General features: G+C 40.5%; 1 protein-coding gene across 1 annotated transcript in view; it reads left to right on the top strand.

Moving 5' to 3' along the window:
• Window positions 1–25168, top strand: part of LOC121443313 (testis-expressed protein 11-like) — a gene marked incomplete at its 5' end in the record, with an annotated part of 312932 nt that extends 287764 nt beyond the window's left edge. The window contains 2 exon segments of the mRNA XM_041645021.1: window positions 24211–24375; window positions 25013–25168. Of these exon segments, the coding sequence (XP_041500955.1) occupies window positions 24211–24375; window positions 25013–25168 (321 nt within the window).
• Between the last annotated feature and the right edge of the window lie 1952 nt (window positions 25169–27120).

Below are 27120 nucleotides of genomic sequence, written 5' to 3'. Positions count from 1 at the left end.
GATAATGAGGTCTTTAATCCATTTGGACTTGAGTTTTGTGCATGGTGATAGATACGGATCTATTTTCATTCTTCTACAGGTTGACATAGAATGATACTTTCTGATAAGAGTTTTGTGGTGAATTTATATTACAAGGAAGATACATACTACAAAGTATTTATGAATTATAAATAGTTAATGGTAGGAATTTTCTAGTATAAGTTTTCTAAGGAATAGGTTTTTATAGTGATATATTATTTGTGTTTTAATAAATAAAGCTTGCCTAAAGAGCAGTACAAAGCAGCCACACTAGTCAGCCATACAGGCCAGGCCCTGGTTGCATACATCTATAATCCCAGCAGCCACACTAGTTAGCCATACAGGCCGGGCAGTAGTGGTGCACACCTTTAATCCCAGCCCTAGAGAGGAATATAAAACAGAAGGAGACAAGTCTCACCCCCAGTCTCAATCTGAGGATTTATAGAGGCAGGATTGCCCATTTGTTTATTTTTAGCCTTCTCATGGGACTCCTTTCCTCCTACTGGGTTGCCTCATCCAGCCCTAATATGAGGGTTTGTGGCAGGTCTTATTGTATGCTGTTATGCTGGGTTTGGTGGATATCCCTGAAGGGACAGAGAAGCAATGGATCTGGGGGAGAGGGAAGGTAGAGGCAAAAAGAGGAGAGATTGTGGTTGGAATATATTGTATAAGAGAAAAATAAAGAAAAAGGGAAAAAAGAAAATCTACTTTCATTTTAAAATTTCAAGCTAAAAATAAGAATGAAATACTGGTAAAGTGATAGCATAGAAGAACCTCAAAGGAGTTTATATGCCAGTATCTGCAGTTCATGATGTGATATAGTAGGATGCCAACCTAGAGCAAACTATCAGTGACTAGAGGAACCTCTAATTCTCCTGTAACAATTAAATTCTGACCTATCTGAATTTAAAGATGGGAAAGCTTCAGCACTGAACAATTTGGATGTCTTTTCTTTTGCAACCCTCTAGTAAGAGGGAAAAATCATCTTCTAAGACAGGAGCTGCATCCTGCCCTTCAGCTATGTTTTCTATATAAATTAGACTTACTGTAACTCCATATTGACTATTTGTCAATCTGCATGGTTCCATGAGAGACTTCTTCCACAGCTGCTCTAAGGAACTTGCTTTTACCACCTCTATTACATCACACTACAGTTCCAGTCCCCGTCCCTCATCTCTTAGAGAGCCTGGTGTTTCCTACTTTTCTGATGCGTTTCCTGTCTGTTATTGCCCATACCCTGAAACATGACCATATGCTTAGCTTTTTATACAGAGAGTAATTTAGTGACTCTATTAGCTCTTTATCTTCTATGTTTTGCTTTTTTATTGAATGTGCTATATATCTGCTTTGTTTTAAATACTCCAGAGAAAAGTCTCCATTTATCATTTTTCATTATCTATTAAGCTGATAACTTTTATCAGCTACCTCCATACATTGGCAAAATGCCTATTACACAAATACAAAATACAAAACCTCTGCCTAATACATCATGTTACAGTTTGCTTTTTTTTTTTTGGTTTTTGGTTTTTCAGGATCGAATTTCTCTGTGTAACAGTCCTGGCTATCGTGGAACTTCCTTGGTAGACTTGACTGACCTCAGACTCACAGAGATCCGCCTGCCTCTACCTCCCAAGTGCTGGGATTAAAGGCGTGCGCCACCACTGCCTGGCCATGTTTTACTTTTAGATCATTATCTCATGATTCCCCCACAGTGATTCTATAGACAGTGACACTACTATTTATCTTGGGTTTACAATTAAAGACATTTTTAAATTCAAAAAAATCAAGGCACTCATTCAGATAAAAATCATTTGTAGTTAACGAATGGGAGTCAGATCTAGAAGCCAGGTCTTAGTTTGGACTGCTATAGTGAGATATCATAGACTGGGTGCATTATAATTTAGGCTAGCAAGATGGCTCGATGAGTAAAAGTTCTTGCCACATAAACATGACGGCCTGAGTTTGATGCTGAGAACTTATGACAGAAGAAGAGAGCCAATTCCCAAGAGTTGTCCTCTAACCTCCATATGCATGCTGGGGTATACATGTGCTCCATCTCAATGCACATGCACACACACTCACTCACACACACACACACACACACACACACGCACACACACACACACATATATATACATATATATTAATTATATATATATTAATAATAAAGAAATATTTTTTTTTGGTTTTTCAAGACAGGGTTTCTCTGTGGTTTTGGAGCCTGTCCTGGAACTAGCTCTTGTAGACCAGGCTGGTCTCGAACTCACAAAGATCTGCCTGCCTCTGCCTCCCAAGTGCTGGGATTAAAGGCGTGCGCCACCACCGCCCGGCATAAAGAAATATTTTTAAATAGAAATTTACTTTCCTCAACTTTTTCTCAGCCGAGAAGTCCCTGAGATTAAGGCCTAATGCAGTCTCTGTAAGAGCCTGCTCCCTCATTGATGAGATCATTTTTTACTGTAACCTCAGATGGCAGAAACGACAAGGTATCGCTCTAGGATTTTTTAGACTTGCACTAACCCTATTTCTGAAGACTGCCATTATTATCTAACCACTTCTTGATGATCCAAACTTCTAATATTGGCACTTTGAAGGTTAGGACTTTAACATGTGACTTGGGAGGCTATATAAACATTCAGTCAATTGCCTCTAATTCCTGGACTCGTTCTACAAGAACAGACATCTTTACCAGTTTTTGCTAGGAAATCTCGGGTCATATGAGAAGCTTGGGTTTCTATTCAGAGCTAGTAGCAATGAAAAAGCCCAGTGGGGAGGGGATCACATTATAAGTAGGCATTCCTATGTACTCTAATAATAGGTTCATAATCTAGATTCTTTTTAAAGAATCAGGTTGTTTAGACTCCTTAACTAAATTTTTATTTTGAAATAATTATACTTAAGAAATAACATAGCAATCTTGTATACTCTTTACGTAGCTTCCCCCAAATAATAATACCTTACAAAACAACAACACAACATAATTATCAAAAGCCAAGTATGGTGACACATACTCATAATCCCAGCACACAGGACATGGAGGTATGAAAGTTAGGAGTTGAAGGCTATACTCTACTACATAGAGAGTTTGAGTCCAATCTGTGCTACGTATATACCTGCCTCAAAACCTAAGAAAGAAAAAAAGAAAATCACAACCAAAATGTTGGCATTATTTCAAGCAACACAGAGAACATCTCCATCAGCACAGATATCCTTGTTGCCCTTTTATGCCTCCCACTTCTCTCAGACCCAGCTTTAAAAATAACCAACTACTAGCACATTGCCAGTTTCTATATTCTATAACTTTGTCATTCCAAGACTGTTATCTAAATGGAGTCATACACACACATACACACACACACTCAGCTTTGGAAAAGGATAACATATAACCTTCTGAAATTGACGTTTTCGACTCATCATCATTCTCTGGAGGTTCATCAAGTTATTATGTGTCACAGTAGGATAAATCTGTATGGCTCCACTTACATGAAGTACCAAGAGTGGTAAAATTGATAAATATCAAAAATAGAGTGGTGGTGGTTGCTAGGGACAGGGCCCAGGAAATTTGAGTTTTTAAGATTAAAGCAGTTTTGTAGGTGGGGGTAGTGGTGATAATAGCCCAGCAATGTGAATGTGAAGTGTACACTTAAAAGTACTCAGGTAGTAAACTGTGCTGTAGTTTACTACTATTTTTTAAAGCCAAAGAAAAAATCTTTAGCACATATTGTAACATTTTGGTCATCTCGGAAATATTAAGTGGTTGTCTTTTTTGTTGTTCAGTGGAAGATATTCTGAGTTCTTAGTTTAGTGAATTTTTTTTACTGAAATATAGACATTTTATGTCACCTTGAGACCTTGAATCTCATTTAGCCTTCTGTTTTAGCTGGCTTTTTCTAGCACCACAGTGCAGGGGAGGATGCTTGCCCCTGGTGCTTCCAAACAGAAGCCCTGCACCAGCACTCACACACATGCGCACAAGTGTTACACATACAACACACTTAAACATACGTTTTTGTCCACTTGGCCTCTGTTGATGCTTGAAGCAAAGGACTCCTTGTTCCTGTGGGTCCCTTTACTAGAGAGAACATATTGTTTTTGTTTGCATCTGATTTTGGTCTCTAGTATCTCGTCTGGGGATATGTAAAGCAAAAGAATACCCAGGGATCCTACAACAGTAAGTTTTTCCCTAGAACCTGTGACCTATCTAGTCTGAGGTTGGTCACTTTAATGTGAGGTGTGGATTCCATCTCATGGAGTGGGCCTTAAATTCAATCAAAATGTAATGGGCTACTGCCATCACACCTGTGCTATTTCACCTGTATATGATGCAGGCAGGTGAATGTGGTAGGCCAAAGGCTTTGTACGTGGGTGACACTGATAATAGCTTCCCTCCTTCAGTAGCTTGCAGAGCACCTTCCAGCATATGAGTATTGGTCAGTAGGAGTAAAGCTTCTTTCTAATTGAGCACCAGTTTGATTTCTCTTACATTCAGTGACATAAATAAATGGTGTCTTCAGATTGTGGAGAAATAGCCTTGGCAATAGCCTGTGATGTTTGTAGAGGTCTATAAGACCTCTTTGGCCAATGAATCAGCAACATGTAACCCATTCCTAGCACTGAAGGTTTTAATTTGTGGCATAAGATGTCTAGTTGAGACCTTGTCTACCTCAGTATATGGTGACTCCATTTAAATTCCTTTATATATGTATACGTTTTAGGAAATGACTATAGTAATAGATTTCCTTATACTTTTCAAAAAGGCCTTTAGTGTTAGCTTCCCTCCCCATATTTCTTCCTTTATGCGGCTTTCCAGTTCCTCGCCTCATTTAATACTTCTAGTCTTCTTTATCTCTTTATAATGCTGTATTCTCTTTTCCTTCCATTAGAAGATTCCCTCCTCTCCTCTGAGGCCATACTAGCCACCTGACCTCTGGATATTCTGAATGAAACACACATATTCTTTATAAATTATGGACACTAACTATTAGTTATAGAATTGATAAAGTTTTTCCCGTTCTGCAGGCTTCTAATTGCTAGAATGGTGATGTCCTTTGCTATACAGAAGCTTTTAGCTTCATGAGGTCCTGTTTCTTTTTTTTTCCTTTTTTTCTTGAATTTTATTGAGTTATGCATTTTTCTCTTCTCCCCTCCCTTCCTCTCCCCTCCCCTTCTACCTTCTTCCATGGTCCCCATGCTCCCAATTTACCCAGGAGATATTTATCCAGAAAATTGTCCATTTCCTTTAGGTTTTCCAATTTTGTGGAGTACAGGTTTTGGAACTATGACCTAATGACTCTCTGGATTTCCTTCATGTCTGTAGTTTTGTACCCCTTTTTGTTTCTGATTTTGTTAATTTGGATATTCTCTTTCTGCCTTTTGGTTATTTTGGATAAAGGTTTGTCTACTTTGTTGATTTTTTTTCAAAGAGCCAACTCTTTGTCTCATTGATTCTTTGCATTGTTTTCTTTGTTTCGATTTTGTTGAATTCAGCTCTCATTTTGATTATTTCCTGCCATCTAGTTCTCTTGGGTGAGTTTGCTTCTTTTGGTTCTAGAGTTTTCAAATGTTCTGCTAACTCACTAGTGTGGGATTTTTCCAGCTTTTTTATGTAGGCATTTAGCGCTATGAACTTTCCTCTTTTTTTTTTCTTTTTTTTTTCCACCCCATCCCCAAGATCCCATTTTCTCCCCGGAAATTTGGTCTACTTCCCTTAGCCAAGAGGACAACTATATGTTTTTCCTTCGGTTCACCTTCTTCCTTAACTTCTTTAGGTTCACCTCTTGTAGACTCCGTGGTCCTTATTTATGGCTAGAAACCAATTATGAGTGAGTACATCCCATATTCATCTTTTTGGGTCTGGGACACCTCACTCAGGATAGTGTTTTCTATTTCCATCCATTTGCATGCAAAATTCGAGAAGTCACTGTTTTTTACCGCAGCGTAGTACTCTAGTGTGTATATATTCCATACTTTCTTCATCCATTCTTCCATTGAAGGGCATCTAGGTTGTTTCCAGGTTCTGGCTATTACAAATAATACTGCTATGAACATAGTTGAACAAATGCTTTTGTCATTTGATAGAGCATCTCTTGGGTATATTCCCAAGAGTGGTATTGCTGGGTCCAGGGGTAAGTTGATCCCGAATTTCCTGAGAAACCGAAACACTGACTTCCACAGTGGTTGCACAAGATTGCATTCCCACCAGCAATGGATGAGGGTACCCGTTCCTCCACAGCCTCTCCAGCAAAGGTTATCCTTGGTGTTTTTGAGTTTAGCCATTCTGACAGGTGTAAGATGATATCTCAAAGTTGTTTTGATTTGCATTTCCCTGATTGCTAAGGAAGTTGAGCACAACCTTAAGTGTCTTTTGGCCATTTGAACTTCTTCTGTTGAGAATTCTCTGTTCAGTTCAGTGCCCCATTTTTTAATTGGGTTAATTAGCATTTTAAAGTCTAGTTTCTTGAGTTCTCTATATATTTTGGAGATCAGACCTTTGTCTGTTGTGGGGTTGGTGAAAATCTTCTCCCAGTCAGTAGGCTGCCTTTGTGTCTTAGTGACCATGTCCTTTGCTTTACAGAAGCTTCTCAGTTTAAGTAGGTCCCATTTATTCAATGTTGCCCTTAATGTCTGTGCTTCTGGGGTTATACATAGGAAGCGATCTCCTGTGCCCATCTGTTGTAGGGTATTTCCTACTTTCTCTTCTATCAGGTTCAGTGTGTTTGGGCTGATATTGAGGTCTTTAATCCATTTGGACTTGAGTTTTGTGCACGGTGAGAGATATGGGTCTATTTTCATTCTTCTACAGGTTGACATCCAGTTGTGCCAGCACCATTTGTTGAAGATGCTTTCTTTCTTCCATTGTATACTTTTAGCTCCTTTATCGAAAATGAGGTGTTCATAGGTTTGTGGGATAAAATCCGGGTCTTCTATACGATTCCATTGGTCGACTTCTCTGTTTTTATGCCAGTACCATACTGTTTTCATTACTGTAGCTCTGTAATAGAGTTTGAAGTCAGGGATGGTAATGCCTCCAGAAGATCCTTTATTGTATAGGATTGTTTTGGCTATCCTGGGTTTTTTGTTTTTCCATATAAAGTTGATTATTGTCTTCTCCAGATCTGTGAAGAATTTTGATGGGATCTTGATGGGGATTGCATTGAATCTATAAATTGCCTTAGGTAGAATTGCCATTTTTACTATGTTGATCCTCCCAATCCAAGAGCAAGGGAGGTCCATCCATTTTTTGGTATCCTCTTCAATTTCTTTCTTCAATGCCTTAAAGTTCTTGTCAAATAGATCTTTCACTTCCTTGGTTAGATTTACCCCTGGATATTTTATGCTGTTTGTGCCTATCCTGAATGGTGAAGCTTCTCTGATTTCCCTCTCTGCTTCCATATCCTTTGTGTATAAGAGGGCGACTGATTTTTTGGAGTTGATCTTGTATCCTGCCACATTACTAAAGCTGTTTATCAGCTGTATAAGTTCTTTGGTGGAGTTTTGGGGGTCGCTTATGTACACTATCATATCATCTGCAAATAACGAAAGTTTAACTTCTTCCTTTCCAATTCGAATCCCCTTGATCCCATTATGTTGTCTTATTGCTATTGCTAGAACTTCAAGCACTATATTGAAGAGGTATGGCGAGAGTGGACAGCCTTGCCGTGTTCCTGAGTTAAGTGGGATGGCATTGAGTTTCTCTCCGTTTAATTTGATGTTAGCTGTCGGCTTGCTGTATATAGCTTTTATTATATTTAGGTATGACCCTTGTATCCCTAATCTCTCCAAGACTTTTAACATAAATGGATGTTGAATTTTGTCAAATGCTTTTTCAGCATCTAATGAAATGATCATATGGTTTTTTTCTTTCAGTTTATTTATATGCTGGATTACATTGATAGATTTTCGTATGTTGAACCAGCCCTGCATCTGAGGAATGAAGCCTACTTGATCATAATGGATAATTTTTCGGATGTGTTCTTGGATTCGATTTGCCAGTATTTTGTTGAGGATTTTTGCGTCGATATTCATGAGTGAGATTGGCCTGTAGTTCTCTTTCCTGGTTGAGTCTTTGAGAGGTTTTGGTATCAGAGTAATTGTGGCTTCATAAAAGGAATTTGGTAATGACCCTTCTGTTTCTATATTGTGGAATACATTAAGGAGTATAGGTATGAGGTCTTCTTGGAAGTTCTGGTAGAATTCTGCATTGAAACCATCTGGTCCTGGGCTTTTTTTGGTAGGGAGGTTTTTGATAACAGCTTCTAATTCTTCGCGACTTACAGGTCTGTTTAGATTGTTCACCTGGTCCTGGTTTAGTTTTGGTAAATGGTATTTATCTAAAAAAGCGTCCATTTCTTTTACATTTTCCAGTTTTGTGGCATACAGGCTTTTGTAGTAAGATCTAATGACTCTCTGAATTTCCTCTGTGTCTGTGGTTATGTCCCCCTTTTCATTTCTGATCTTATTAATTTGCGTGTTCTCTCTCTGTCGTTTGATTAGTTTGGATAGGGGTTTATCAATCTTGTTGATTTTCTCCAGGAACCAGCTTTTTGTTTCATTGATTCTTTGGATTGTTTTCTGTGTTTCTATTTTGTTGATTTCAGCCCTCAATTTGATTATTTCCAGTCTTCTGCTCCTCCTAGGTGAGTCTGCTTCTTTTTTTTCTAGAGCTTTCAAGTGGGCTGTTAAGTCTCCAGTATGTGCTTTCTCTGTTTTCTTTAGGTGGGCACTTAGTGCTATGAACTTTCCTCTCAGGACTGCTTTCATAGTGTCCCATAAGTTCGAGTATGTTGTTTCTTTATTTTCATTGAATTCAAGGAAGACTTTAATTTCTTTCTTTATTTCTTCCTTAATCCAGGTATGGTTCAGTAGTTGACTGTTCAGTTTCCATGAGTTTGTAGGCTTTCTGGGGGTAGCATTGTTGTTGAATTCTAACTTTAATCCATGGTGATCTGATAAGACACAGGTGGTTACTAATATTTTTTTGTAACTGTGTAAGTTAGCTTTGTTACCAAGTATATGGTCAATTTTTGAGAAGGTTCCATGAGCTGCAGAGAAGAGGTATATTCTTTCCTCTTTGGGTGGAATAATCTATAGATGTCTGTTAAGTCCATTTGCTTCATTACCTCCATTAATTCTCTAATTTCTCTGTTAGGTTTCTGTCTGATTGACCTGTCCATTGGTGAGAGAGGAGTGTTGAAGTCTCCTACTAATAGTGTGTGCGGTTTGATGTCTGCCTTGAGTTTTAGTAATGTTTCTGTTACGTACGTGGGTGCTTTTATATTAGGGGCATAGATATTCAGGATTGAGACTTCTTCCTGATGAATTGTTCCTGTTATGAGTATAAAATGTCCCTCTCCATCTCTTCTGATTGATTTAAGTTTGAAGTCAACTTTGTTAGAAATTAGTATGGCCACACCTGCTTGTTTCTTAGGTCCATTTGCTTGATAAGCCTTTTCCCAGCCCTTTACTCTGAGTAGGTGCCTGTCTTTGTGGTTGAGGTGTGTTTCTTGTAGACAGCAGAATGTTGGATCCTGTTTTCTTATCCAATCTCTTAGCCTGTGCCTTTTTATAGGTGAGTTGAGCCCATTGATATTAAGTGATATTAATGACCAGTGGTTGTTAACTCCGGTCACTTTTTTAGTAGTAGGGTTTGTGTGTTTTCCTTCTTTGATTGGCGCTGGTGAAGAGTCTCTAGATGTCTGAGTTATTGTGGTCATTGTTGGACTCCTTGGTTAGTGATTTTCCTTCTATTATTTTCTGTAAGGCTGGATTTGTGGCTACGTATTGTTTAAATTTGTTTTTATCCTGGAAAATTTTGTTTTCTCCATTTATAGTGAATGAAAGTTTGGCTGGATATAGTAGTCTGGGCTTGCATCCGTGGTCTCTTAGTTTTTGGAGAACATCTATCCAGGACCTTCTGGCTTTCATGGTTTCCATAGAGAAGTCAGGTGTAAGTCTGATAGGTTTACCTTTATAAGTAACTTGGCCTTTTTCCTTTGCGGCTCTTAATATTCTTTCTTTATTCTGTATATTTTGTGTTTTGATTATTATATGGCGAGGGGATGTTTTCTTTTGATCCAGCCTATTTGGTGTTCTGTATGCTTCTTGAACCTTCATAGGTACATCTGTCTTCAGTTTGGGAAAGTTTTCTTCTATAATTTTATTAAATATATTTTCTGTACCGTTGAGCTGCACTTCTTCTCCTTCTTCTACTCCAATTATTCTTAGGTTTGGTCTTTTTATTGTGTCCCATATTTCCTGAATGTTTTGTGATGAGAGTTTGTTGGACTTGCTGTTTTCTTTGATCAGAGTGTTTATTTTCTCTATATTATCCTCAGAATCTGAGATTCTTTCTTCTATCTCTTGTATTCTGCTGGTTATACTTGATTCTGTAGTCTCTATTCGTTTACCTAGATTTTCCATGTCCAGCCGGCCCTCTGTTTGTGTTTTCTTCTTTGCCTCCATTTCAGTTTTCAAGTCATGAACTGTTTCCTTTATCTGCTTGATTGTTTTTCCTTGGTTTCCTAGGGTATCATTCACTGATTTACTCAATTCCTCGAACTTTCTATTATACTTCTCATCCATTTCCATAAGGGCGTTTTTTATATGCTGTTTAAGGGTGTCAATCACTTTCATGAAGTCAGTTTTTTCTACTTCTTCTTGATTAAGCTGTTCATGTCCTCCTGTTGTGGGGTCACTGGCTTCTGGTGGTTTCGTGTTGTTTTTCAGATTGTTGGGAGAATTCCTGCATTGGCATCTGCCCATCTCTTCCTCCCAATACTCCCCTTTGGATCTTCTTTTACAGGATCAGGTCTTCTTGCCCACTGATGTACCTTCCCAGTGATGTCACTCCCCAGAGATGTTTCTCCACAATGATGTTTCACTCGGTGCCCAGATCGAAACTCCGCGCGCTGCTTGGTTAGCTCGCGAACAAAGGGCCCACCCCGCTCGCTGCGGGCAGGCTATGGGAACAAAGGAGCTACCGGCCACCCCTTTGTCCTCCCGGTTCTGATTTGGGCCCAGCGTCCTAGCAGGCTGGGCAGGGAGGCGCTATGCCCCAAAGGAGGGAGAGAGGGAGGGAGACAGGGGGTGTGGGGATCTGGATGTAAGCTGAATGGGATAGAAATAGAGAGGCGGTTTGGGCAGTATAGCCCCTGTAGGATGGCCTGGAAGTGTGGGCGGGCTGAGGTATGTTCCCAGCTGCCGCAGCACTCACTCACCACAATGATGTTTCACTAGGTGCCCAGATCGAAACTCCGCGCGCTGCTTGGTTAGCTCGCGAACAAAGGGCCCACCCCGCTCGCTGCGGGCAGGCTATGGGAACAAAGGAGCTACCGGCCACCCCTTTGTCCTCCCGGTTCGGATTCGGTCCCAGCGTCCTAGCAGGCTGGGCAGGGAGGTGCTATGCCCCAAAGGAGGGAGAGAGGGAGGGCTGAACTTTCCTCTTAACACTGCTTTCATTGTGTCTTATAAATCTGAGTAGGTTGTGTGGTCTTTTTCACTGAATTTTAGGAACTTTTTAATTTCTCCCTTTATTTCTTCCTTAACTCATTGATGATTCAGGTGAGCATTGTTTAATTTCCATGTGTTTGTGGACTTTCTTGAATTAGTGTTGCTGTTGAATTCTAGTTTTAAGCCATGGTGATCTGATAAGATACATGGGGTTATTCCAGTTTTTTGCATCTGTTGAGATTTGCTTTGTTACCAGTATGTGGTCAATTTTTGAGAAGATTCCATGAGGTGCTGAGAAGGTATATTCTTTTATGTTTGGATAGAATGTTCTATAGATGTCTGTTAAGTCCATTTGAGTTATAACATCTGCTAGTTCCCTTATTTCTCTGTTAATTTTCAGTCTGACAGACCTGTCCAGTGGTAAGAATGGGGTATTGAAGTCTCCCACTATTAGTGTGTGGAGTTTAATGTGTGATTAAAGCTTTAGAAGTGTTTCTTTTACATATGAGGGTACCCTTGTATTTGGGGCATAGATGTTCAGTATTGAGATTTTCTCTTGATGGATTTTTCTTATGACTAATGTCCTTCTTTGTCTCTTTTGATTGATTTTAGTTTGAAGTCTAATTTGTTAGATATTAGGATAGCTATACCCACTTGTTTCTTAGGTCCATTTGATTGGAAAATTTTTTGTCCAACCCTTTACTCTGAGATGTGTATCAGAGTGAGGTGTGTTTCTTGTATGCAGAAGAAGGATGGATCCTGTTTTCATATACAATCTGTTAGCCTGTGTCTTTTTATGGGTGAGTTGAGTTCATTTATATTAATGGATATTAATGACCAGTGATTGCTAGCTCCTGTTATTTTATTTTTCATTGTTGGTGATGTTATCATACGTGTTTTTCACTTCTTTGGGATTTGCTGCTGTGACATCATCTATTGTCTGTGGTTTTTTGGATATAGCTGACTTGGGTTGGAGTTTTCCTTCTAGTCCTTTGTGTAGGGCTGGGTTTGTGACTTAGTATTAGTTACATGTGATTCTGTCATGGAATATCTTACTTTGTCCGTGTATGGTGATTGAAAGTTTTGCTGAGTATAGTAGTCTGGGCTGGCATCTGTGGTCTCTTATTGTCTGCATAACACTTGACCAGGATCTTCTGGCTTTCATTGTTTCCGTTGAGAAGTCAGGTGTAATTCTGATAGGTCTGCCTTTGTATGTTACTTGGCATTTTTCCTTTGCAGCTCTTAATAGTCTTTTTTTTATTCTGTATGTTTAGTGTTTTGATTATTATTTGGCAAGGGGACTTCATTTTTGATCCAGTCTATTTGGTGTTCTGCATGCTTCTTGTATCTTCATAGCCATATCTTTCTTTAGGTTGGGAAAGTTTTCTTCTATGATTTTGTTAAATATATTTTCTGTGCTTTTGAGTTGAACTTCTTCTCCTTCTTCAATACCCATTATTCTTAGGTTTGACCTTTTCATGGTGTCCCATATTTCCTGGGTATTTTTGTTTAAGCTTTGTTAATGTTTTCTTTGACTGATGATGAGTCTGTTTCCTCTATTGTATCTTCAGTGCTTGAGATTCTCTGTTCCATCTCTTGTATTCTGTTGTTCATGCTTGCATTTGTGGTTCCTGATCGTTTTCTCATATTTCTGTTTCTATAATTCCCTCAGCTTGTGTTTTCTTTATTGTCTCTATTTCAGTTTTCTTTTTTTTTGTTTTTGGTTTTGTTTTTGGTTTTGGTTTTGGTTTTTCGAGACAGGGTTTCTCTGTGGCTTTGGAGCCTGTCCTGGAACAATCTCTGTAGACCAGGCTGGTCTCAAACTCCCAGAGTCTTGAATAGCTTCTTTCATATGTTTGATTGCTTTTTCATGGTTTTCTTTAAGGGATTTGCTGATGTCTTCCAATTTTTTGTTTGTCTTTTCCTGCATTTCTTTGAGGGAATTTCTCACTTTATCTTTAAGAGCCTCAAACATTCTCTTGAAGTTATTTTTAGGTCATTTTCTTCTGCTTCATCTATATTTGGTTGTTCAAGTCTTGCTGCTGTAGGGTCTTTAGGTTTTACTGGTGTCATGTTGCTCTTTGTGGTGTTGTATGTGTTCTTACCTCTTCTACTCATCTTTTCCTCTAATAGGTGTGGTTGGGGCTGTCTGAGATTCTATTGATTAATCTTCTAGGTGCCAGTGAATTCAAGGCTCATATGGTTGTTCCTTGTGATACAGTCAGTGCCATGGTTCTAGTTACTCCGTGGGTCACTCCATGTTCCTGGAGGTCGCTCAGCACTCCCAGGTTTTGCTCCACTCCCTTGGAGTTTGCTGTCTCAGGCCTGCGCTAGCCTAGGTTGTCAGCTCAGACCTGTTTCTGTAAATGCCCCTGGTCTGGATCTGTTCCTGCAGAGGTCACTGGCTTGGGGTTAGTCCTGTAAAGGATCCTGGCTCTGGTCTACTTCCTCAGAGTTACCAGACTTGGGTACACCCAGACCCACAGAGGACCTGGCTCAGGCTTACTCCCTCAGAGGTCCCAGACTCATGATCAGACCCGCAGATGTTTCTGGTTCCTGCCTATTCCCTTTGATGTCCCAGCCCAACGCCCAGACCCACGGAGGTCCTGGCTCAGTCTTAGTTCCTCAGACGTACTAGACTTACACCTCACACCCAGACCCACAGGGGTCCTGGCTTAGGTTTACTCCCTTGAAGGTCCCAGATCTGGACCCTCAGCGGTCTCTGGCTCTGGCTCTAGCTCACTCACTCAGCAGTTGCTCCCCTGTACTTGTTCTGGTGGCTTTCGCTGTCTAGGGTATGCTCTGGTCCAGGTTGATGACTCAGTCCTGTTCTGCCAATCTTAAATCGTTTTTTTCATCTCTTTGACTGCTTTTCCTTGGTTTTCTTTAAGGGATTTGTTGATTTCTTCTAATTTTTTGTTTGTCTTTTCCTCCATTTCTTTGAGGGAATTTTTTATTTCCTCTTTAAGGGCCTCAAATATTCTCCTAAAGTTATTTTTTAGGTCATTTTCTTCTTCATCATCTATATTTGGTTGTTCAAGTCTTGCTGTTGTAGGACCACTAGTTTTTTTTTTTTATTGGTGTGTTGTTACTCTTTTGTGGCGCTGTGTGTTCTTACCTTGTCTACCTATTGTTTCCTCTGAGTGGTGTAGTTGGGGCTGTATCTCTGGTGATCAATCTTCCCAGTGGATCCAAGATGTCAATGGATCCAAGGCTCAGATGGTTGCTCCTCGTGGTGCAGTCAGGACCATGGTTCCAGTCACCCTGGAAGTCACTCAGTGTTCCTGGAAGTCTCTCAGGACTCCCAGGGGTCATTCTGCAATACCAGGGGTCATTTGGGCCTGCTCCCACAGAGGTTGCTTGCTTGGGGCTGCTTCTGCCAAGGTTGATGCCTTGGGCCTGCTCCTGCAGAGGTCGCTGGTTCAGGCCCTCTTCAGCAGAAGTTGCTGGCTTGGGCCTACTTCAGCAGAGGTGACTGGCTCAGGCTTGTTCCTGTAGATTTTCCTGGCTTGGGCCTGCTCCCGCAGAGGTCCCTGGCTTGGGCCCAGTCCTGCAGAGGTCTCTGGCTCAGGCCTGTTCCCTCAGTGGTGGCTCCCTTGTACCTGCTCCTGTGGAGGTCATTGCCTCAGGCCTGGATTCTATTTTTAAGCCAGTCTGTCTTTTTATTGGGGAATTGAGATCAGTAATATTGAGAGTTATTAGTGAACAGTATTTATCGAGTCCTATTATTTTGGTGTAGCTTTCTTGCCATCTTTTGATTAACTGTGCTGGGATTATTTATTCCTAATGTCCTCTTGGGTGTAGTTAACCTTCTCTTCAAATTTAAGGTTTCATTCTAATGATTTCTGTAGATCTGGATTGGTAGAAAGAAACTGCTTAAATTTGTTTTAACCATGGGATGTTTTTCATTCTCTGTTAATTGTGATTGGTAGTTTTGCTCGGTATAGTATTCTGGGCTGGAATCTGTGATCTCTCAGAGCTAGAAGAATATCCATCATAGCCCTTCTAGTTTTCAGGGTCTGCACTGAAAACTCATGTGTTATTCTAATGGGCCCCCCCTTTATATGTGAGTTGGTCTTTTTCCCTTGTGACTTTTAATATCTGTTCTTTGTTCTATACATTTAGTATTTTGATTGTTATGTAACATGAGGAGTTTCTTTTCATCTATTTGGTGTCCTAGATGCCCTTTGAACCTTGATATGAATCTCTTTCCTTAGGTTTTGGAAATGTTTTTGTATGATTTTGTTAAAAATATTTTATGTGCTTCTCACTTAGGCTTTTTCCCTTGTTCTTTATTATTAAAAAGCTTGGTCTTTTCATAATGACCCAGATTTCCTGGATGCCTTGACTTGGATATTTTTATATTTAACATTTTCTTTGACTGTATTATCCATTTCTTCTACCTGTATTCAAGACCTGAAATTCTCTCTTCCATGTTTTTTAATCTATTGGTAAGGCTTATCCCTGAGGCTTTTGTTTGGCATCCTGGAGGAGGCATATTTTCTTGATTATGGTTTTGTACTTGGATCTAGACATCTGGAGTTACAACATTTGATGTGCTTCTTGGTGTGTGTATCTCGTTTCATCATTGAATGGGTGTTCCATACTTTACTTGCTATTGCCCACTCTGGGTCTTAGTCAAATGTGCTAGCTGTGGTGGAGTCCCTGAGGCTCAGTCTAGCACAGCCACTGTGGGTCCCTGTTAGAGAGGGGTTCTGCAGGTTGGCAGAAGTCACAAAGGAATAGATGTACTAGAAGGAAAAAATAAAGGGGGTGGCAGGAAATTATTAGGAGCCTCTGGGTTTTCACCAAGAGGCTGAGTCCCTAGGAGATGGATGTAGGCTTGGAGAAGCGAAAATCTAAATTTTAAGAATATTTCTATATGCATATTAGCATCTGAGAAACTTACTTAGCAATATTGTCTTCTCTCTTATGATCATCTACTAGTTTAGGTAACACCATTGGGATTTAAAAATCATATAAATTTTCATTCTATGACCTGGAGAATTAATAGTCTTTGGGGTTACCAAATTAAATGTCTAATTTTTTGTATAGTGTCTCAGTATGTGTTTCAATTTGGTTTTAAGCTCACGATCATCCTGCATCAGCTCCCTGAGTGCTGGGATTATAGGTGTGCATAACTATACTACATTGAGTTCGTTATTTTGTCAATTGAGGCATTGAAAGGTTAAATATCTTATATAAGGCATGCAAATATGTAATGGAAAAGCCAAGAATTGAAACTAGAATTCTTTCTTCACAGCACAATGGTCCTTGGGTTTCCATTCATCTAAATCTTATTTCTTCCTGTCCTCGTATTTTTCTAGCATTGGAATTGAGGTTTCTACAAAGGCATCTTTGAGTCAGATTTGGAAAGTTTGTTTTCTCCTCTGTTTCTGTAGTTTGATTCCTAGTTTCTCTTTGTCTCTTTCTTCTTTTGTTTTTCCTCTGTATCCCTACCAAGTATATCTTCCCAAAGCACAACCTTTATATATCACTTTCTTCCCCCTAAGTCTCTAGTAGCTTTTGTATTTCCCAAATCCTTATCCTGAGCCTCATCCAAATGAAAAACAAGATGGTCCCTTGCCCATCCAGTAATCAACATTGTCTTGTTTATAAACTATCCTGTCTTCCTCTCCCTGCTGTATACTATTTACATAACACCCCCTGCTGCTTCTTTTCACTTAAAATCTACCTCTAAGAGCCAGGCACAGTGGCACACATCCATAACACTAGCACTTGAGAGACTGAGGCAAGAAGACTATCAATTTGAGATGAGCCTGGCTATATTTTGAGTTCCAGAGAGCCTGAAATACATAAAGAGACCCTATCTCAATCCAAAGGAAGCTAATTATGTCTTTTACATGTTAATTAGCCAGTGTTGTCATGGGCTGGAATTCCTAGGCTGATTTTCCCTCCTTGATAATTTCATAGTTATTTGTTATTCTGTGTGATTTTGCTACCCATCTTGGCAGTTGTTTAACCTCACAGAAATTCCATACAGGTAGCTTACTATTTCATTTATTCATATTCATTGCCAACTCAAAAATTTTATTTTGTTTTGCTCTTTTTTAAGACAGGGTTTCATGTAGCTGTCCTCAAACTCATTGTATAGCTGAGAATAATCTTGAATGCCTAGTCTTCCTGCATCTATGTTCCAATTGCTGATTGCCAGAATGTACCAGCACATCGGGTTCAGTTTCTCTAAAACAGAATCCTAAATCTTTTGTGATCTTGTATTGGGAAATGGATTTTTAGATCCCCTATCATGAAATGAAATAAAAATAAATAATTCGTTTTGAGACAAATTTAAACATTTTCCTATAAAAGACACCACTAAGGAAATAAAAAAAATAGCTGAAAGCATGGGAGTAAATGTTGGAGAAAAGAGATTTGCATTTGGAATATATAAAAAGAAATCTTACAACTCCATAAGAACAGCCACATTTTTCCAGTGGGGGAAGAATGGAAGTTGCTGTTTTTCCAGAAAAGATAGTTATATGACCATCAAGCATATGAAAAGATGTTCAGTATAATTAGTTATCACAGATATACAAATACAAAAATAAAGCGATCTGTCACTTTTACATCCAATAAGATGACTATACTCAAAAAGACAGAAAAAAACAACTATTGGCAAATAATTAGTGCTCTCAACAAAGACTGTGATTACAAAGCAAAGTGGTGCAGAAGCTTTGAAAATCAGCTGAAGGGTGATCAGTGCATGCCTTGAATGTGCAAGGTCCTGGATTTGATTCCCAACAACGTAAAAGGGGAAGAAGGAAGAAGAAGAGCCTAAAAGTGTCTCCAAAGGTTAATATATTTTCCATATGACCCAGAAATTCCATCCCTGCTTATATACCCAAGAGAAACAATGTATACTGGAAGTGAGACTGTAATTCTTGCTTGACACCTATTTTGTTATATGTAATTGTTATGTGTTAAAGTTAAAACCTTCCTTTTTATTTAAAAAGAAAAGGGGAGATAATGTGTGGTTCCCCTCTGTATGCTGTGAATACCATTGGTTAATAAAGAAATTGTCTTGGTCTATGATAGGGCAAAAGAGTAGAGCTAGGCTGGGGAAACTAAACTGAATGCTGGGAGAAGGAAGGCAGAGTGTAGAGACGACATGTAGTCACCGCTGGGAACAGACAAGCAGGAACCTTGCCAGTAAGCCACAGCCACATGGCGACACACAGATTAATAGAAATTGGTTAAATTAAGATGTAACAGCTAGCCAATAAGAAGCTAGAGCTAGTAGGCCAAGCAGTAATTTAATTAATACAGTTTCTGTGTGGTTATTTCAGGGCTAAGCAGCCAGGAACAAACAAGCAGCCTCCTACAACAGTATACAAATAGGAACACATACACAAATACTCAAAGCAGATTCATTCATACAGGAAAAAGGCACATAACTCAAATGTCTTATCAAATGATTAGTAAATATGTGTTGTGATATTTCCATATGATGGAGTATTGTTTGACCAAGAGAAAGAATGGCATACTGATACATGCTATAGAATGAATAAATCTTAAAACTGTTATGTGGGGTTAGGAATTTACCAGTTAATAGAGTGCCCACCTAGTATGGAAAAACAAAAATCCCAGAATAGCCAAAACAATCCTGTACAACCAAAGAACTTCTGAAGGCATCACAATACCTGACTTCAAACTCTACTGCAGAGCTACAGTACTGAAAACAGTCTGGTATTGGCATAAAAACAGACAGGAGGACCAATGGAATCTAATCGAAGACCTGGATATCAATCCACACACCTACAAACACCTAATTTTTGACAAAGAAGCAAAAAATATAAAATGGAAAAAGAAAGCATATTCAACAAATGGTGCTGACAAAACGGAATATCACCATGTAGAAGAATGCAAATAGACTGATATCTATTGCCATGCACAAAACCCATGTCTAAATGGATCAAAGACCCCAACATAAAACCAACCACACTGAACCTTATAGAAAAGAAGGTAGGAAGTAGCCTTGATCACATTGGCACAGGAGACCACCTCCTAAATATAACACCAATAATACAGACACTGGGAGCAACAGTTAATAAATGGGACTTCATGAAACTGAGAAGCTTCTGTTCAGCAAAGGATATGGTCAACAAGACAAAATGACAGCCTACAGAATGGGAAAAGATCTCCACCAACCCCACATTGGACAGAGGACTGATCTCAAAATATACAAAGAACTCAAGAAACTTGTCTTTTTTCTCTTACACCCAACTATGGACAGTTGCATCATTCTCTACTCTTTTCTTCCCTGCATTCTGTGTTCCCTTCATTGAATTGACATGCTCTAATTATTATCTGCTGCTGTCTACAAGGTAGCTCCAAAATTACCTTAAATCCCACATGCATAAAACAGAACTAACCAGTCAAGTATGGTGGTGCATATCTGTAATCCAAGCACTCAGGGTCATGAGTTCAAGGCCAGTCTAGGCTACATAGGAAGGACCCTGTCTTGAAAAGAAATATAGGGCTGCCACAATAGCTCAGTGGGTAAAGGCACTTACTGCTAACCCTGACAAGCTTATTTAGGTTCCCAAGACCCACATGGTTGAAGGAGAGAACCAACTCCTGCAAATCATCTGACCTCTACCCAAGTAGAGTGCCATGCACATATACACACACAAATAAATAGATAATAATCCTGAAGTCTTGGGATGAGGGTGTGACCCAATGGTAGACTGCTTTCCTAGCATGCCCTGAGTTTAATCCCCAGCACCAGATAAAACTAGTTTCAGCTGGGCCTGGTGGTCCGCGTCTATCATCCCAGTACTCATGAGACTGAGGCAGGAAGATCTCCAGGCTTAGGCTAGTCTAACTACATCGCACGAGAGAGAAAGAGACAGAAGAGGGGAAAGAGAGGAGAAAGAAAAATCCCTCTTCATCTCATCATTTCCCTTTTCATGAAGTGTTGCTAAAATCCCTTCCCAGAAGGAAACATAAAGCAGCATCTACCCTTCCTCCTAATGTCCCAGTCACAAACCTAGGCACAATTCTGCCAGAGTTCACTCTGGGTAATCAATCAATTTATTGGGCTTCTTTACAGAGCTTCAGTGTGGGCTGACGACTTTCAGGGGTGTGGGCACACCTCTCCCAACCTGCCAAACCTGAAAAGCTTTAACAAGCAGGGATGAGAGCTTCCCTGTAGCCATATAGGTCTCCCACCTAGCTCTAATCTTCTCTGGCCTCTGTATTCTCTAACTCCTCCCCCAGGCCACATAAAGCATTGCAGAGCTGTATACAGCTAAAGAAACAGCTGTATACTCAGGTTCAAATCTCAGACCTACTCTGCACAGCTATGAGAGGCTGTAAACCTTGAACCAGATCAGCTGGGATGATCTTTTGCAAAGGGGACGTAGTTGAACTCCTTAAAATAGTGGTTTCTTGGCTCAAAGGACAGTCACTGAGACACAAAACATTTCAGTGACTTCCCAAGAGTAGCTTGGTAGTCTAAGCTCTGGTGTGTAATGCAAAACTGTAGTTGGCACTTTTTTAAAAAATATTATTTATTTATTATGTATACAATATTCTGTCTGTATGCCTGAAGGCCAGAAGAGGGCGCCAAACCTCTTTACAGATAGTTGTGAGCCACCGTGTGGTTGCTGGGAATTGAACTCAGGACCTTTGGAAGAGCAGGCAATGCTCTTAACCACTGAGCCATCTCTCCAGCCCTAGTTGGCACTTTCTTTGGGTCACCAACCAGCTCCCAAATAAAGACACGAAATTTATTATTAGTTATTATTAATTATGAATGCTCAGCCTTAGCTTAGGCTTGTCCCACTAGCTCTTTTAACTTAACCTGTTTCTAGTTACCTGTGTTTTTTCTGGGGCTTTTTACCTTTCTTTCATTCTGTAGGTTCTACTTTCCTGCTTCCTTTGTGTCTGGCTGTCTACCCCCTGGCATCTTCCTGGCATCTTTTCTTTCTTCCTCAAGCCTAAATTCCTCCTCCTACTTAATCTCCCTGCCTAGAAGTTCCACCTATACCTCCTCTCTCACTATTGACCATTCAGCTTTTTATTAGACCAATCAGGTGCCTTAGGCAGGCAAGGTAAAACAGCAACGCATCTTTACATAGTTAAGCAAACATTCCACAACATAAAACAAATGCAGCACATCTTTCATAGTTAAACAAATATTCCACAACATGAAACACTTTACACTCCAGCCCTTATGGTGTCGTAAGTGTTCCACATGCCTTGTATTAACAGTTACATGCAACAACATATTTTAAATATGCATTGGTGTTTTGCCTGCATGTATGTCTGTATGAGATGTCATATCCCCTAGAACCTGTTTTAGACAGTTGTGAACTGCCATGTGGGTGCTGGGAATTTTACCTGCGTCCTCTGGAAGAGCAGCCAGTACTCTCAGCTGCTGAGCCATCTCTCCAGCCTCACAACATTTTTTACTATAAAACTTTCTTAAGCTTGCAATGAATTAATATGTGTCCTAATGCTTTAAGAGAGTGGCCTATTGAACGCAGAATTCCAAATGAATGTATTTCACTGAAGTACCACATTCGACTATCTCATGCCAACACTATTCTGAGGAAATGCTCAGAAATTTGATCCTGCATTTGTGAACTTGTTTCCCTTTCTTTTTTATTTTTTCCATTCAAAAATTTACACTTCCTCCCCTCCTCCCATTCCCCTCCCGCTTCCCCACTTCCCCTCTTCCCTCCCCCTCCCTCCTTAAGAGAGGGCAGGATACCCTGCCCTGTGGGAAGTCCAAAGCCCTCCCCGCTCCATCCAGGCCTAGGAAGCTGTGCATCCAAACAGACTAGGGTCCCAAAAAGCCAGTACATCCAGTAGAAACAGGTCCTAGTGCCTTTATCAATGGCTTCTCAATCCGCCCCCATTGTCAGCCATATTCAGAGAGTCCAGTTTGATCACATGCTCATTCAGTCCTGGTCCAGCTGGCCTTGGTGAGCTCCCATTAGATCAGTCCCACCATCTCAGTGGGTGGACACACCCCTCGCGGTCCTTACTTCCTTGCTCATGTTCTCCCTCCTTCTGCTCTTCAACTGGACCTTGGGGGCTCAGTCCGTTGCTCTGATGAGGGTCTGTCTCTATCTCCATTCATCGCTGGACGAAGACTCTAGGGTGATATTCGAGATAATCATCAGTGTGATAGTGGGACAAGACCAGTTCAGGCACCCTCTCCTCTGCTGCCCAAGGACCTAGCCGGGGACATCCCCGTGGAGCTAAGTCTCTTGCCATTTTAGGGTTTCACTGAGAAAGTCACATTTGATTGAAGATTGGACCATTTCTTCATTCATTAATTCATTCAGCGAATGTATTGCACCTCTGTTGAATGCTATGCATAGTGTTGTACTCTGAGGATACAAAAATGAAACAAAAAAATCTGTATACCACAAAGAACTCAACAGGCTGAAGAAATAAATATATAGTGTTTTTCAAAATGATGTGTTATAAATTATATTAGAGAAATGTAAAGCTTGCTATAGAAATGGAAAGAAACAACTCTAAATTTGCAAAGCCGATGTTTCGGCAAACTAGACTGCCTCTGACCAAGCTCTGCAGTGTTCTTCCCTATCACTGTATCAGGACTGTGCCTCTTGTCCACGTCACTCCAACAAACCCTTAACCACACCTTGGGAAGCCATTTTCCCTTGTGATATTAAGGGTGAAATTCGGGGCCTCATACGCTTGGCAAGCTTTCTGTCACTGAGCTGTCCTCTCAGATCCACGAAGTCATCTTTCTATGCTGATGCCTTGTTACCCCAAAGCTGCTGTGGGTCCTTTAAGATGAGAGCCTCCTTATCGTACTGTCTTATACATAGTAGTTTTTATGAATCCAACTGAAGGACAGCTGGGTATGATGGTATGGGTCTGTAGTTCCAGCACGTGGCAGGCTGAGGTGGGACAGTCAGAGGAACCCAGGGGTTTAAGAGCAGACTAGGCAACATAGCAAGGTCCCTGTCTTAAACAAAACAAAAGTGCATAAAAGCCAAGACAACACCCTTGCCACTCAAGAAGCGTCTTCCCAAATCTTCTGTCACATCTTTGCCCTCCAGGGCCTGAGCCATATTTGGTATGTGGCTTCAACATGAGTGCTGTCTTTGTTCTCCATCTCCTTTACAAGGACAGGGAAAGTTTCTTCTTATATTAATCCTTTTCACTATTACAAAATACAATGAAGAATCAAATATAATTTTGTGATTAGCGGAGTTAAAAACCACTGATAAGGCTTTAGTACCATCTTAGAAATGGGCCCTTTGTTCGTAGCTTAGTAGATTATCTTAACACTAAAGATTAATATTTCTTTTGCAAGAACAGAAATTCATTGTGGTCAGGGGAATTAAGAGACTCAACAAAACAGTTTCTTGACCATGTCAGAAAAGAAAACGTGGGGATTGAGAAGACAATTAGCTGAGGACAGCAGCAACAGGAGAGTCAAGCCGGATGCAGATTTTCTTCTGCTTCAGAAAGAGCAGGAATTAGTCTCTTTGATATTTTTTCTTTCAGTGGTAGAGGGCCTCATTGCCTTTTTCCATTTTTGTGTCACTCCACAAGACTTCACTGTGGAACATTCTACAGCTGCCATGCCGTCAAGGTACTCGCCTGCTCTCCAAGAGCGGTCTTTCCTTAGGGCTAGCTGAGCACCTCTTGTTTAATAGCAATGGGACATGATACAGTTGTTATGATCAGCAGTGACAGTGACAACTTTGAAACACTCACTCCGTTGGATTTTAGGAGGGCTACCCAGAAGAGGAGATTCTCTGGCTAATGATCAAGTCTTGGAAAACTGGAATATTGATGTACAGCAGGAACATGTATGATTCTGCAAAAAGATGGGCTGGCCTGGCACTGGATTTCCTCAGCCACCTTGGCTCCCTCAAAACAAGCTATGAAGCTAAGGTAGGAGGGGAATTCTGCAGTAGGTGGAGGACTTAGAGGGCACAGAAGTCATGACAGGCTCCCATAAGCACATCTTACCTTGCTTGACTTGGGGGAAATCTTCATCTTTGAAGAGCTCAGTGATTCCATATCATTTCATGAGGTAGGAGACAAGGTAGTAATTTCTTAGGGTGAACACCGAGAAGAATGGGGAACAGCAAACACAGGGATGGTGAACAGAATCTGATCAGGAGGACTGCACTGCCAGGAGTGAGCTCCGGAAAGATGTATCACTGCCAGTGCCAATGGATGTGGGCCAGGGCTGACCTCTGCAGACAATGGCTGCTCAAACCCCAATTTCCCCAGGGATTGTTATTCTCAGTTTCAAGCGTCTAGACCATTAGCTAACCAGGGTAGGTTTGGGAAGGGAAAAGCCTTATTACCAAATAAGAATAAATTTTGTTTTGAGTACCTCCTCCCTTACTAGAGTTGTCTGTTCTTAATTAAACAGACCTCCTGCCCTCGGATTCCACTTTCTCAAGAGAGGACTGTGTGTACTCCCCAAATGGCAACTTAGACCAGACTTCGCTGTGGGTCCGGGAATCTTTCCTACATTACTTTTTTCTTCTCAAAGTTTATTTTCTGTCTTCTTTCTCAGGTGAATCTTCTGTATGTCAACCTCATGGAAGCATTAGATAAAAGGTGGGAGTTAAGATCTGCCGAGATGGCTGAGCGGTTAAGAGCACTGATTGAGCCTCCCAGGGACCTGGGTTCAGTTCCCAGCACCTGCACGACAGCTCGCCACCATCTGTAACTCCAGTTCGAGGGGTACCAGGTATTTGATGGTACCAGATCCCTGTGGGGTCTCTTCTGATCCCCAGGGGTACCAGGCATACACATGGCACAGGCCCATGAAATAAAATTGATATTTATTTTTAAAGGAGTCTATCTTTCAGTGAAGGGTGATGCTGATTGGAAGAGGGTGGATAAGCAGGCTGGCTCAGACAAAGTTGAAGGTGTATCTTCATAAGCTGTTGAATAGTTCAGTTTTTGCCATATGTTCCCTTGAACTTTTTGTTCTCTTAAGCACTATTTTTATGTTCAATGAAATTTTCTCAAATAAAAACATTTTGACTTTCACTCGGTGATCAGCTAATTTCCTAACTACTAAGAGTTATATTGGAAGATTCCATGCTAGAGCAAGATACCTCTTGTAAATTAAATGGAGTGGCTACCCCTGCCCAAAGTGCCCAAACTCCCCAAACTAAAGGATAATAAAAAACCGCAAACGTCATTGGAAGTGACCTTAATGGTCACTGGCTCTTGGATTTATCAGAGTCATGAAATCTTTCTTTCAAATCCGTGAGAATTGGTTACCCCATCTCTATTATATCCTATCTTGTGCTCCAGTCAGCGCCGGTCAGAGAGTGGGAGAGGAGAATGAATCACATCCTGTGACTCTTCAATCACATCCTTCTTTTTGGCTTGTCTAATTGGTAAAAAGCTTTTCCTTATACTGAACAAAAATCTGTTTCCCAGTAATAACTCAGCTAGTGCCTTTCAGGTGCCCTTTAGATAATCAAAGACGGAAATTGTCCCCACTCCCCACCACCACCATTCCGTCATCCAGCTTTTTCTTCTTCAGGTTCAGCATCCTCTCAGTCATCCTTCCTGTGATCTGGTCCCCTTACGTTCCAAGAGCCAAATCCCCATTCCCGAGAGGCCTGGCCCGTGCAGGGTCAGTATGCTCATTCTGCCTGCACTAACAGTGGTATGGTGCAGTACCACATTGCTGTCCCGCTCCTGCTTGGTTCCTATTCCACTTACAACATTTTCAACCTTTGGTTCCCAAATACCTGTGGATGGAATAAAAGTTGTAGGTTAGCACAAACACCTGCTGTGCGCCCTTCCTCCACTTCCCTGGATTCTAATTGGCCACGTTGCCTTATTTCTGCTTGCTTGCTTTCTCAGTCCCTTGAGATTGTTCCGCAGACTCTCTGGGGATGGGCAGTCTTCTGCATCAAATTCCCAGTGACTCCTCCACTCCTTGTGATCCATGAACTGAAGCATGCTATGTGTTGAGCACTTGGCATTAGAGGGAGAAGATGGCGAATGTAATGAGCACTTGCCTGAGAGGGACACTCTGCGATCCTGGAAACCTGTTGGGGAGGTGACCCAGGGACACGCCACCATGGACATTAGAGGAGCTCCTTTATTACCCTCTAATTTTGCTTATGAGAACATGCTTGAGTAAGATTTGGTCACTCACTTCGCTCCTAGTTCCAAAACCTGGAAGAGATGTCGAGAAGATAATATTTAAAGTGAATTTTGTAAGATGTGATGTGTTTGGCACTAGACAGATTTTCACAGTTTCTTACGCATGTTTCAGGGCTGATATTTGAGTTTAGTCTTAACTCTAAATGCTTATTCGTGACATCTTTGGCAGCACGATCTTCTCAGATTCTTAATAGGCTTCTGAACTCTTCAAACTCTTTGCTTGCTGATTTTTTTTTAAAAACCTCCTTTAAAATTTCTAAACTGTAAACAATAAGGACCATGTACAGAGATGCTATGTATATATAGGACTACTGTCTGGTTTGTTTTCCATTGTGTCAAAAATCCCTAAGAAAGTCAACTTAGAGGGAGAAAGATTAATTTTGGCTCATACTTTTGGAGGTTTCTGTATGCGATCACTCGGCTCTGTTGTCTCTGGACATGTGGTTAGAATATCATAGTCAAGAATGCATGGCAGGACAAGAGAAGGAG

This window comes from Microtus oregoni, unplaced genomic scaffold (genome assembly GCF_018167655.1).
Source record: "Microtus oregoni isolate MIOR12 unplaced genomic scaffold, Mior012 000104F_ref0000108, whole genome shotgun sequence".
NCBI classification, from domain to species: Eukaryota; Metazoa; Chordata; class Mammalia; order Rodentia; family Cricetidae; genus Microtus; species Microtus oregoni.
The sequence above is the reverse complement of the archived record's forward strand: the minus strand, read 5'-3'. Positions and strand labels throughout refer to the sequence as shown.